The sequence below is a fragment of the Ahaetulla prasina genome, chromosome 3 (genome assembly GCF_028640845.1).
Source record: "Ahaetulla prasina isolate Xishuangbanna chromosome 3, ASM2864084v1, whole genome shotgun sequence".
NCBI lineage: Eukaryota > Metazoa > Chordata > Lepidosauria > Squamata > Colubridae > Ahaetulla > Ahaetulla prasina.
The window spans coordinates 180340291-180354502 of record NC_080541.1 but is presented as its reverse complement, the minus strand read 5'-3'; the positions used below and the strand labels follow the sequence as shown (position 1 = coordinate 180354502).

Here is a 14212-nt window from a genome sequence, read left to right as displayed (position 1 = left end):
ATTCAGCTTGCCCGGCCGTAATCGCCACCAGAGGCAATTAACCCGGATGGTGTGAGCTTTGAAGTCGGGGAGACTTCATAAGCTTTCAAGTAACCATCCCTAAGTTTGTCCGTCCCCAAACTTCACCTAAACCTTCGCTGCGGAAGGCATGAAACCGCCTGTAAAAGCGGCACTCGTCGCCTTTATGCAGGCAGATGCAAAGGAGCGGCTCAGCTCCCTCCCTCCACGCCCAGGCAGGGCCATTCTTTCAGGCGCGCGCGCAGTTCCCTTCCTCTGCGTCTCTACTGCGCAGGCGCTCTTCGCCTCTCCGTCCTCGCCTCCTTCGCCTTTCGCCGCCGAGGCGAGAAACGCGCGTCGGGTTCCTCTCCTCCCGCGCCGCCATGGTGCTCGACTTGGACCTCTTCCGCGCCGACAAAGGCGGTGACCCGGAGCTGGTGCGAGAGATGCAGCTGAAGCGCTTCAAGGACCCGGCTCTCGTGGACGCGCTGGTGGCCGCCGACGGGGCCTGGAGGAGATGTGAGTGAGCAGTTGCGGGTGTGTGTCTGTGTGTGTTGGGTGCGTGTGAGTGAGTCGACCCATTTCTGCGGAGGGAAAGCGAGGAAAAGAGCCCCTGTCCGACCAGCTTTGTTTTGGGTCTTTGCGTGCCTTTCTTCCAGCGCGCTGGCCGGTCCGCTTGAGCCTCCCATTCATACGCGTGTCCGGCTCCCCTCTTCCGCCTTTAGCGCCTTGACACCCATCTGGCTTGTGCTCGGGGTGGAAAGGCGGAATCTGTTAGCAAAATCAGGGACGCCGACTTTCCGGAGGACGGGGTGGCCCCGCGTATTATTTGTCTAATGCTCATGTCAGTGACAGGATCGCGTGGAAGTGGAAGCTCTCACGATGTTCCTGTCCTGCTTGTGATTTTTTCTCCCCTCCCCGACATCTGGTTAGGAGCCTTTGATCTTATCCACGTGGGGTGGATGCGCTTAACCCTTTCTTTGCTTGCATGCGGACGCGCCCCAATAAGAGAGGACCTCCTTCCTTCCCTAGCCTTATATTGGGGCAGGGGCGTCCCTGGCTTAGCTGGGATCCTGCAGTAGAGCGTGTCCCCATATTGTTGTAAACGTCGAAGGTCTAATCGGGAAAATGGATTTAAAGTGAAACTTTGTGAACAAAAGAGTACAGTAATCCAGAAAGTTTGGGAAGGGGAGTTCAGACTCTCTTTGGAATTCCCTATTTTCTATGCCATCCTAAAGAAAAACATCCCACAAATACAGTTGTAGACATTTTTTTTCGCGTTGTCATGAGAAATGAATAGTGCAGAGATCCCCCTCCTCTGCAGGGTAGATCTTTGCCTTATTTTTCAGCATTGCGGTGCTCTTTAAATTGGCAAATTTACTCTATTTGTCAGTAGTGTACACAGTTCAAGCACTGGTGCATCTGAGTCTGATGCAATCCTGCTGTGTTTGTCATCACCCTGGAAAATAATTTCTGGATGCTGCAAATACACATGTTAAAGTTTCATTTTCTTTTTGGCAATGCTGCTTTATTTTTTAGAGAGAAGGAAAAGACCTGTATTTTGGGGTGTGATGTCCTTTGAAAATTTATCATTTTATATCCATTTCTAAGCTATTTCAGGATTCTATGAATGCATAATGTAGAAATGTTTTAATAAATATTTTTTAAAGATAAGTAAAAGGCTCTAATGTAAGATATTCTAAGGAGTAGAACAAAAATTACGTTTGGATCTATTGAATCAGGAAAAGCAACTCCATCTTTTTCTTGCCTTTAACAGCATGAGCTACTAGGCTTTGAAGGAGATAGAAGGCCTGTCACTTCAAATCAATTAAAATTCCATTATGCAGTAGTAGAATGAGATCTTTAGGTTATTTTGTTCGTTTTTCCAAGCCAGGCAAAATACCATTCAATTGAAAATGAACTTCATTCAAAAATGGAAGTCATTTCTTTCAGTAAAAGTAGTCTTCTGTATTTGTAGGTTGGTCCTACTTTTTGGCATAAGGAAACTGCTGCTTTTGGTGGTAGATAGACTTTATTAGGCAGCAAAACAACAATGCATTTATATACTTGTCAGTTTTTTCAGTTATTAGTACAGGTAGTCCTCGACTTATGACTACAGTCGAGCCCAGAATTTATGTTGCTGAGTGAGAAATTTGTTAAGTGAGTTTTGCTCCATTTCACAACTTTTCTCGCCACATTTGTTAAGTGAATCACTGCAGTTGTGAAATTAGTAACAGTTGTTAAGTGAATCTGGGACACTGCAACCATCATAAATATGAGACAATTGTCAAACATCTAAATGTAAATCATGTGGCTATGGGATGCTGCAACCGTCATAAGTTTGAAAAATGGTCACATCTGTTTTTTCAGTGCCGTTGTAATGTTGAATGGTCATTAAATGAACTGTTGTAACAGCCGCAAGACTTTTGATTGCTCAATATTGGAAGAAAGAAGAATTACCTACAATTGAAGAATGGACACTTAAAGTATCAAATCTGGCAGAAATGGCAAAAATCTCTGCTTACTTGAAAGACTATACACAAGAAAAATATATTTTAGAATGGAAAATGTGGATTGATTATATTCAAAATAAGTATCAGATAAAAAAATATCGAATAGCATATGAGTAAATTTAGGAAATATTTTGTATTAGATATATTTCTGAAGGAGAGGGGAATTGAGAGTGTGATTAAGTGTGGAGAGACTAGAGATTATAATTTAGGAATTATTTTAGATTATGATTGTTAGTTTTGATACCCTGCATTTTGTTCTGGGAAGTCGGGGTGGGGGGTAAGGGGGAGGGGAATTGGGGGGTTGAGTCTAGAGATGGAGTGATGGTTAATGTACAGGGATTATTGAAGATGTATAAATATAATTAATGTAGGGTCGGGTCTGCCCAGTCACCATTTTAGAACGGTGGTGAGGTAGGAAAGAGGAGAAGAGGAAGGAAGAGGGTAGAAGAGGGAGAAGGAAGGTGTAGGGTGGAGGGAGGAGAGGATGTAAATAAGAGAAGGAGAGGAAGGTCTGGAAAGTAAAAGAAGGTAGAAGAGGGAAGAGTGTTAAAAAGGGGGGTGGTGACTGGGCAGGCCCGACTAATTGTATAAAACTACATTGAATGAGTTGTTTGACATGATTGTAAAAATAAAACTTTTTTATGGAATAAATGAACTGTTGTAACTATGGACTATCTGTATTATTTATTTTTATGTGCAGAAGAAGCTTTTCACTTCTATCAAAAATATAATTTCCTAATACTTCTGCAGTACTTTTTTCCATCTATTTGATTAATGTACTCAATTGCCAGTAATAGTAATACGAAAAGTAGACTTAACATTGTATTGGAAAGTTTTTCCTTTAAACATCAGATTTTATAAATTTTTTGGTGCATTTCTTCTAGGCAGATTCCGGGCAGACAACCTGAACAAACTGAAGAACTTGTGCAGCAAAACCATAGGAGAAAAAATGAAGGTACAGTACATTGTATTAAAAGCAAAAATGTTATTACTTCATTGAACAGAATGATAATAAATTGAAGTTACCATACTTTTCAGAGTATAAGACATACTTTTTTCCCTCCTAAGAGGATGGAAATGTTGGTGCGCCTTATACACTAAATACAGCCATTTTTGGCCTTCCGAAGCCCTGTCCTGCTTATCCCATTTTTGTGAAAAATGGACCCGTTTTTTGCAAAAACAGGGTGCTTAGAGAGTTTGGGAGGCCTGCAGAGTGCTCCTGGGAGGGCAAAAACCTTTTTTTTCCCTTAACTGTTCGAAATGTTCGAAATGTTGGTGCCTCTTATAGTCTGGAAAGTACAGTACATGCTCTGGTTTTGTTTATCTTTTATACATTATTATGTGATTAAGTTGCTAAGCAGTTGTAAAGGATGGATTGGAAATCCCCATCAGATGAATGCAGTCTGTAAAATTTTCCATTTTACCTGCTGGTGACTAGAGGTCTTCTCCTGACTGGATCCCTTTCCCCATGTCCTAGGAGGAAGGAGTTATCTGGAACAGTTGTTCCTTCTCTCTTGGTACATAGGGACAGGGCCCTGATAAGAACAGTGTTTGTGTGGTGAGAAAACTCTGATTCTTTGCAGTGAAATAATATGCCCTCAGGGTAGAATCTTAGGTAATCCAATAAAGATTCCCTACTATTTGATTAGCAGTGTTAGAAACAACATCAGAAACATTTAAGCTTAGCAGGTGGTATATGAACTAACAGCGGAGGAAAGTGGCACACTTGAATTGTGATTATGGCATGCACTAAATATTTGAACATAAACCTCCCAAAGCATCTGAGTGGAATTCAGTGTGATTTTCAGAATAGTAAAGACAGTGATTCCCCCTCTCCCCAAACTAAAAAGAAGCCACTGGATGAGCTGCTTCATTTTGTCTTATATAAACGATTTGAGTACCATTTGAAGTCAGTTTTACAAAGAAAGATGAGTGGGAACAATGCTTAGCACTGACAAATTCTTAAATTCTTGGAAATGCCTTTTTAAAAAGAATTAGTAATCTTCTCTTCTTCCTTCATTGATAAATACAGAGATGAGAGCCATTGTGCTTACAACAAATAACGCAGTAATAATGCTTTCATTACAGTATTTAGAGTTTTCAAATCTGCTGAATTTGCAAAAGTAAAATAATTTAGTAAGAATGGAGATACAGTGATCTGAAAACTTTGAAATTAATCCAACTATATTTTCCTGAGAAATATGAAAACCATGTGGAAAAATGGGGAGAGGGATAGATTTTCTTTTAAAGTCTTTGGATTTTTCTCTCCTTGGGGTTTTATATATTTAGACAAAAGACATGCTGCTTTTTCCTCATCAAATATAATGCCTAGTTTATAATTGTTCAGCTTACTAATACTTTATAACTAATTTTTTCTGGAAGTCTAGAAATGGAATTCAGAGTGTCCTGAAAGCTGTTTAATATTTTCTGTTATTTTTTTCTTTGCTGACCTGTTTTCCTTTTTATTAACATTTCTATTTACAGAAGAAAGAACCTGTGGGTAACAATGATGATATACCAGATCATGCACAAAATCTTGATGAACTCACAGTAGACATCTTAACAGTAAGTTCATTTCTTACTTTGTTATTCCCTGACTTTCAATGCATCCGTTTTATTTGAGAAAGTGATATATTATATGATTTAGATTTGGAAGAGGGATGCTTGTACTTGATAGATTTCTTTTCTTCATGTGTTCTTGAATTTATTTACATTATTGTGCTATTTGATTATCTTTAAGGTACAGCTCAGTGGTTCTTTTAAGTATATTCTTCCAATTCTCTTGCACTGTGAGCTGAACTTTTATTCTAGTTCACATATTATGCTAACCTTCGGCTTACTTTTGATAGTAAATAAATAATTTACTGTGTTTGAATGTTATGCTAAGCCATCTGTCATGGTTTATACACCAAAATGGTTCTATTCATAAGACATATTAAGTCAGGGAAGGTGAAAAATAAAATGAGGAACTTCTGGACAAAGCTTATAATCCTGAACACATCCATGCTACTGCATCTTACTACTGATCTTTTTCATTCTTGGATTAGTAATTTTACAATTACTAATTAGCCCTTGTATGGTCATGTTATTATTACTATTCAGTCAAAGTATGTCAAAGTTAGCCTTTAGTGACATTACTCATGTAAGTCAAACACCTTTCTTGACCTCGTGTTTGTTATGATAAACTTTCAGATAAAATATGATGAGCATACAGTTACAGTCCTGCCCCCATAAAATCCTCTTTTTACAAGAACTCTTTTTAAACCTTCTCTCGTTATGACATGCTGACACACCCAGCTATTCACTTGTGCTTCAGAGTCTTCAAGTTAGCCAAATCAAGAAAGTCCGTCTCCTGATTGATGAAGCAATCCTGAAATGTGATGAAGAACGTTTGAAACTGGAAGCAGAGCGCTTTGAAAATCTCCGAGAAATTGGAAATCTTCTTCATCCCTCTGTGCCAATCAGCAATGATGAGGTAGGAGCAATTTGCATGCCCTGCATATAAATGTACAATGTGAAATGTACATTGATTATGGTCAGTTTGAAACAATCTTGAGAATCTAATTTCAGGTGTTCTTTTGCACAGCTGTAGTGTGGGCATGATAAATCCCTGGTGAGAACAAGGAGAATTTAATATGGTTTGCATTATAATGCAATTATCCTTCAAAGAAAGAAGCCACAAATATAAAAGAACTAACTATGTCCTAAATCGCATTCTTATTTGAAATATAAATGGGAAACTGTGTGACTGGCTAAGATCAACTCCATTTTGTTTATTTAGAACATTTTACTCTGGTCTTCAGGCAAAAATAAGCACCCAGGGTAATTTACAGGTCAAGTAAAGGTAAGGCAGTGCTGTCCGTTGACCTCACAATCTAAAACTTGTGATCCAGAAAGAATAAGAAAGGTGGAATGAAGTTCATGCTGGCATCTGTTGTTGAAAGTGATAGAGTTCTTATTAGCAGCCGAAAGAGCTGATAGACTGGTCCCTCTTTGTCTTCCTGTGCTCTGTAGCCCAATAACAGCTGATAAGTATATTTAAGGATGAGCAGAAGATAATTGAATGGCCAGCAGAACCAGTGTCTAGCAAGAGCAGTTTTAATATAATAATACTGTTGGATCAGTCATCATTACAATTTTTAGTTGTTATTGTCAGATGGTAAGTAATCACTTGGATTGCAAAACAGTACTTTTTGCGAGGCAAAATTTGCAATAAGGAATTCCTTTTTAAGGAATTCTCCAGTATAGGGAAATCACTGAATGTAATTTTTACTACCCAGAGCACCTATCATCTTTTCATATTAGACCAATTTCTGTCATCTCTTGAAAGTCTTTGAAGCATTTACCACAATGCACATAGGCAGAGAACAGTGTAACGCAGAAAAGCTTCTGCGTTACACTGTTCTGGCCAGTTTATTAAATGCTAGTGTGTAATTAAATGGAAGTCAAAGTTGTGTTATGACTAAACAAAATGTCCAATAGGTTGTTGTTTCCTTGGTTAGTTCAGACATGCAAAGTATCCTCTTTTTTTGAAATTGGTAGGATGTAGATAATAAAGAAGAGAGAGTTTGGGGAGACTGCACTGAGAGGAAGAAGTATTCTCACGTGGATCTGGTTGTCATGGTGGATGGCTATGAGGGAGAAAAAGGAGCTGTTGTAGCTGGAAGCAGAGGATACTTCCTTAAGGTAATGATTATCATCTTCATGAAAAGGTGGGAGACCTAATTTCTTCCAGCTTTTGCTAAATATAACTCTCAGAAGCTCTCACATGGCCGTGACTTTGAGGAGTTATACTTCAGCTATAATATCTAGGGGGAAGGGGGTGTGTGTGAATATGATCCCCACATGCATTTAAAGTAAACTTGGATGAAGGAAGCTTCTGTAAATAGGTCTTTTACTTAATTGTAGAAGACAATCTGAATATAGGGTCCTGAGCCCTTTTTAAAACATGGTGTTAATCTGTTTCCATTTGATTGTAGGGACCGTTGGTTTTTCTAGAACAAGCCCTCATTCAGTATGCCCTGCAGACACTGCTTAGCCAGGGATACACCCCGGTTTATACACCCTTCTTCATGAGAAAAGAAGTGATGCAGGAAGTGGCCCAGCTAAGTCAATTTGATGAAGAGCTCTACAAGGTAAGATGTGAGAAGAATGGTACTATTTCAATAGCACTGGCTGTGAGCTTCTAGACTGTTTTTGTTGCTATCTCCGTGGGTAATTAGACTATCCATGGAGTCATGGGAATTTTTCACATATTCTGGTAAAAATTTCAATAGGGTAATTACCTGTGTATTTTATTTCAAATGTTTACCTTTCTGTTAGAAAATAAATACTCCTACTATAAATAGAAGTATGTTCAAAGGTAACAAAAAAGAGGTGGCCCATGTCTAAATACTAGTAGTCTTATAATAATATTTTAAATGTGTAAATATATTTGTAATGCATATACTTGAGTTAATTTAACAGTTAGCATTCATCTGAAGTAGAAAGTTTGTGGATATAAAACAGTGAGCTATTGCAGTTGTCTGATTGCCAAACTTCTTTCCAGGTCCTGGGAAAAGGCAGTGAGAAGAGTGATGATAATACCATTGATGAAAAATATCTAATTGCTACATCTGAGCAGCCAATTGCAGCATTACACAGGGATGAATGGCTGAAGCCGGAAGATTTACCCATCAAATATGCTGGGTTGTCTACTTGCTTCCGCCAGGAAGTAGGCTCTCATGGTCGTGATACCAGAGGCATTTTCCGAGTACATCAGTTTGAAAAGGTAATGCTATCTAGTTTTTTGGGGAAGTGTGTTGAAGAAAATTATGCAGTTTTTCCTTGCACCTACCTTCACTATATAAAAGATAGTAAACTTTAAAAGCGCAGAATGCACAGATTGCTCTTTATGCGTTCAATACTGTTTCCAACTCCAACAAGGCAAAGTCACAATTGTATTTTATTTTGAAAAGAAAGGTTTGGTAAAAGAGTCATTCCTAATCATCGGATACAAGTAACACAGCTGAATATTTCTGTACATATGGAATTCAGCCAGCCTTAAATGTCAAGATGGATTATGCTATTAATCTTCACCCAACCTAAAAACAGTTATTTAACCACCACCCCAGTTCTGTGCTTTTCTAAGCTGTGCTCATTATCATCAGAGCTTGGACTTTATGGAATTTCTCCTTTATTTAAGATTAATAGTGGAAAATGATTGCATGTTGAGTTCTGAGGGACCACTTAACAGGTAGCCGTGCATATTTCCTTTGACTTTTATATGTTTACTTAACAAGATGTCCTATTTCCTCAGCTCGGAATACTTAGTTCCCTATTATGCCATCCTGTTGTCATACAAGTATATCATGTGCTTACAATAAAGATCTTGGTTCAATTATATTTCTTAATCTATTTGCAAATTATTTTCTATATGTTCATGTGGTTGTTTGGACCACCCAGACCTGGGGATTTGACCTTGGATGGGATTACTCTTCCCCATTCAAGGATGGTGCACAATTTTCCTGGACTCACACTTGCTCAATAGGCAGGTGGCAACTGGCCAAGAAGCCTTTTGGCCAACTTAACTCTGGTGCTCCAGTTGCACTCTTTCCTAGATTGGGATACCTTCAGACTGTCAGTCATGGTTTGGTCATCTCACAGTTTGACTACTGCAATGCGGTCTACACAGAGCTACCCTTAAAGACCAATCAGAATTTTCAAATGGTCTAGAATGCAGCGGAATGGGCAGTAATGGATATGCCTCAGTATGCCTATGTAACACCTCTGCTTCCCAAGCTGCACTGGCTGCTAATTCCCCAGAACAATAGCTACCACCTATTGCATTCTGTTTTTATGACAAACATTTTTGGATTTTATTTTCCGTATTGTTAGAATGCTTCATAGTTAACTTGACAATCTTGCCTAGAGACCTACACTTATGGAGTGGAGCAGAAGTATAATTTAAAAATTCCACCAGTTCCTCTTAATTGTAGCTATGCTCAGAGATTTCTGTCTTTGTACAACTTCCTTATTCAGTCTGCACAGGATTCAATGTCATAATAAGAAATGAAAATGTTTCTTTAAATCAGTGGCAGGTAAGGAGCCTGTCTTTGGAAAATGTATGAGGGATGAACATGTAACCCAAAGCTTTTTAATAGAATAAAACAATTTTAATAAGGATAAGACAATGTATTTTGTGTTTCAGATTCTGTGTATGAGTTTGTTAAATGTAATATTTGCAAGGTAGTTTATTTCAGTTAAATAGCGTGTTTAATGGTAACAGATTTAGAGTGGTTTATTAAGGTATATTTTCAATATTGGGCAGCATATTTCTTGTTACAGAAATTGCGATTTAGATTTGCTTATATATAATGTCATTAAATCTCAGTTCATTAACAATAAGAGCAGTTTCAGATTTCATAACATTGAAATGAATTTACTTTCTTAAATTGTCATATTCTTAATACGACACTAGTTTAACAGCTGTTCTCTCAAACTCTTGAGTCTCTTTTTTATATTTTATAGTTTGATTTCTAATTCCCCCCCCCCTCTTATTTTTTAGATCGAGCAGTTTGTCTATGCATCACCGCATGATAATAAATCTTGGGAAATGTTTGATGAGATGATTTCCATTGCTGAAGAGTTCTACCAGTCACTGGGCATCCCTTATCACATTGTGAATATTGTCTCAGGTACTTCTCTCTCAGAATAATTTCTAGTTGTGGGGGATGATTCCCTAGTATATATGTACAGTATTTCACCATTAACTTCTAATAAAAGTAGAAGCTTTATGACTTCTCAAATATGTAGTTGTGTACAAGTATTCATTTCTCAAAGTGATTAAGAAAATCCTAGGCTGTCCTAACGTTTTCGTTTTTAGAGGATCAAGAGATTGTTTCCTAATATTACTTCTCCTAATACTACACTAAATGCTGCCTCCTGCCATTACAGGTTCCTTAAATCATGCTGCCAGTAAGAAACTGGATCTGGAAGCATGGTTCCCAGGTTCTGGTGCTTTTCGTGAGCTTGTTTCTTGTTCAAACTGTACTGATTACCAAGCACGTCGGTTACGGATACGCTATGGCCAAACCAAAAAGATGATGGATAAAGTATGTTGTGTTATCATTCAAGCACTCTGGAAGCATTAAACAGTTGTCAATAACTTTTTTAGTCTTGTACCAATAAAGTTCTCTTGGAGCAGCTTACATATTTTATTCTTTATAGAAAATCTGCATTTTGCTATCGCATGATGTTTTTTTCATTCAGCATTTGAGGGCAGCTGCTCCAAATATAATAATTTGGAATTGTTGTAGTAGAAATGATATAGAAAGGCTGAAATAAATTTATAGATGCATATTCAGTTTGAATATTGATTGCTTGCCAGTTATGTCATTTAGCTTACTAAAATAATGTCAAGCTATATATAAACCGTGGAAAAATAAAAATATTCAATATTCTAAAGATTATAGAAACTGAGATTTGTAGATTAAAAAAAAACCATTGGATTATCATTGGTCTTTATAAAGTTTAGAATGAATGAATGAGCACATACATGTGTACACAGAGCTTTGGCATTTGTAAATAAAATTATTTCCAGAATGGTCTGCTAGCCAGATATACTTAGTAGCAATGTTTTCTCTGTACTAATATATTTTGTATTTTAAAGTACTATTATCTTTTATATTTTAAATGTGGATTTAATGTGTAAAAATAAGTTTTACATTTATTTTAAAAACAGTGGACAGTTACATAAATCACAGCAACTACTTTTAAGCTAAATCCTGGGGATTTAGTAAAGTCTCTGGAAAAATATGCTTGCTTTTTGGGAAATGTATGAAACATAGCATGCTTTATTTTCATAGGTGGAATTTGTACATATGCTTAATGCCACCATGTGTGCTACAACACGGACTATATGTGCTATTCTGGAGAATTATCAGACAGAGGAAGGAATCATTATACCAGATAAATTAAAGGATTTCATGCCACCAGGTAATAATGCTCATTTCTTTTATGTACACAGAGAGCGTATGCACCAAGACAAATTCCTTGTGTGTCCAATCACACTTGGCGAATAAAGAATTCCTATTCTATTCTATTCTATTCTATTCTATTCTATTCTATTCTATTCTATTCTATTCTATTCTATTCTATTCTATTCTATTATTTCCCCTTCCTACCTCCTTTAGCTCTGTAATTTTGCTGTTGGTGTCTGAATGCCTAATGTCCTTGAAGATTAGAGTCCCCCTTTGAAAACTCATAATTCTGACCTGAATTATATTCCATGAAACCTGTGTGCTGATCAGATGCTATATTGGTACTACAGGTAGTCCTCGACCTACAACAGTTCGTTTAATAACCGTTCAAACTTACAATAGCACTGAAAAAGTGATTTGTGACTGTTTTCCACATTTATGACTGTGGCGGCATCCCCATAATCATATGATCAAGATCCAGATGCTTGGCAACTGATTCAAATTTATGAGGGTTGCAGTATCCTAAAATGTGATCACCTTTTGTGAACTTTCTGACAAGCAAAGTCAATGGGGAAGCCACATTCACATAGCAACTAGGTTAATAACTGATCAACTGCAGCGATTCACTTAACAGCTGTGGCAAGAAAGGTCATAAAATAGGGCAAAAGTCACTTAACAAATGTCTGACTTAGCAACAGAAATTTTGAGCTCAGTGGTGGTCATAAGTCGTTACCTGTTTAAGAGTGATCCTTGAGAGTAATAATCCAAATATGTCTGATGCCAGTAAATTATGGGAGGCTGATTTGAACGATGTTTCTTTATTATATTAAACTAAGAAGATTCCTTTTTAGCCTGGTTTTCCTGAACCAGAATATTTTAGAAGTTCTACTGTAGTTGTTAGGTAGTATTAATTTTGCAGTCAAGGAAATCAGTGACAAAATAGAAGGTGCCCAAGAAAACCTGAGAAGGAAGGCTTCACTTAAGGGTTTTCTCCCTTTCAGCTACTTGTGACATTGCTTGGAGAGAGAAGGGTGAGCTTGGATGCTGCCCCTGACCTTATAATATTCAGCAGTTAGTGTTATGTAGTAAAGTAACTACTTGAAATAGTTTTATATATAGTGGTTTGGGTTGTGTGAAAGGGAAAATACTAATCTGAAAGAAAGATGCTTGGTGATACCCATTTTGGCATCCATCTGTATTTAACGTACTCTTCATTCTCTCTAGGTCTAAAGGAAATGATAAAATTTGTGAAACCTGCACCTATAGATCAAGAACTTTCTAAGAAGCAAAAGAAACAGCATGAAGGAGGCAAAAAGAAATCAGCTGCTGGAGACTGTGCTCTAGAAGGGAAGATGCAAAGCATGGATGTGAACAGCCCCTGACAAAAACTCAGCTAGTCTCACTGAGGGGCACTGTGGAGTTCTTAAAGCTGAGGGGGGCAAGTGTGGGTGTGGGGGTCCCTGGGATTAGTTGCTGCTTTTTGTCTCCTCTTTCCTATGTCAGGAACATGTTACTTTTACTGTCTCAGTTTCCAGCCTCCAGTAGAGGAAGATGAAGTTCTCATAGCGATTATATGTGCATTTCCTTACATTGTGAAAGTGAAAAGCAGTACAAAAGCTGTTGGTTTCCCAGCCCCCAACCCATTTTAAATTATGTTAATTATATGTGAGAAAAAAAATCTGTCCAAGCCCAGAATTGCAAATTCAAGCGGAGGAAACAAAACGCTGTATAATGTTCATTTGCTTAAAAAAAAAAAATCTGCATATTGAAATAAGAGGTAAAGGCAAATATCAAAAGGGGAAATAAATATAGGCACTCACATGTAATTTTATCATCATGATTTTTGAAATGTCATAGAATTTTCCCTGACTTAGAGGGACTTGGTCAATAAAGCAAAGATTTAAGAAATTGCCTTTTTTTTTTTTAGTTAATTATTGTTCCATATTTCTTGGAGCCCTTTTTAATTCTCGCAGTTGCAGAAATGTACGTGGCCTTTACAGCAGCTTACAAGATTTAGAATTTTTAATATTTTCCTTCTTTCTTATATCATGCATTATATTTCTGTAAATAAATTTATAGGCTACCCATCTTATATACCTAGCTGTTGGTGGCTAGCAAAACAGAATAAAAAAAAAGCCAGAATTAAAACAGCAAAAATAGTAGCTATAACATCTCTCGGGTGTTTGATGTATCTTAACAAGCATCTTTAATTGATTATAATTTTTCATAAACATTAAGGTAATCTAATATTCAAATCAACTACCTAATTGGTGCAAATTGCCAAGCTTCAGGAGTCCATAGTTATATAGCGTGATTTGATAGAAAGTTTGTTCTCCTCCTTCCTGTCATTATTTATATTTATACTTCATAAAAAAGAATTACGCACAACAGTAGATTTTATTAGTTCAATTATGCTGTGTATAGAACAAATTAACTACTAAATGGATTATATTGCAATACAGTAAATTTACTTCAGACAGAAAGTCTGACCTGATTTTTTATTATTATTATTATTATTTACAAAACCCTTCGACAGCCTTCTTTTTTTAAATCCCAATTTGTGGCTTCGTTCATGCTATTACTGAGGTTGACTTATAATTGATGGTCTGAGGGAGCGCTTACTCTTGAAATTTTAACAGAGGTACAATGTCCAGCACTTAATCTTAATTTTTTAATCTATGAAATTAAAGGAATGGGAACTTTATAAAAAACTCATTGTTCCTAAAATCACATCACAGGGTA

The 14212-nt window shown here is 37.2% G+C and overlaps 1 protein-coding gene across 1 annotated transcript; it reads left to right on the top strand.

The window, feature by feature from the left end:
* Positions 1 to 268: 268 nt before the first annotated feature.
* SARS1 (seryl-tRNA synthetase 1) lies at positions 269 to 13378 on the top strand. The gene is made up of 11 exons (XM_058177624.1): positions 269 to 516; positions 3395 to 3465; positions 4995 to 5075; positions 5827 to 5985; positions 7053 to 7196; positions 7490 to 7645; positions 8059 to 8280; positions 10057 to 10186; positions 10446 to 10603; positions 11357 to 11486; positions 12695 to 13378. Exons 1-11 carry the CDS (start codon positions 381 to 383, stop codon positions 12850 to 12852), a joined length of 1545 nt encoding a protein of 514 aa, XP_058033607.1. The 5' UTR covers positions 269 to 380; the 3' UTR covers positions 12853 to 13378.
* The last annotated feature ends 834 nt before the right edge of the window (positions 13379 to 14212 follow it).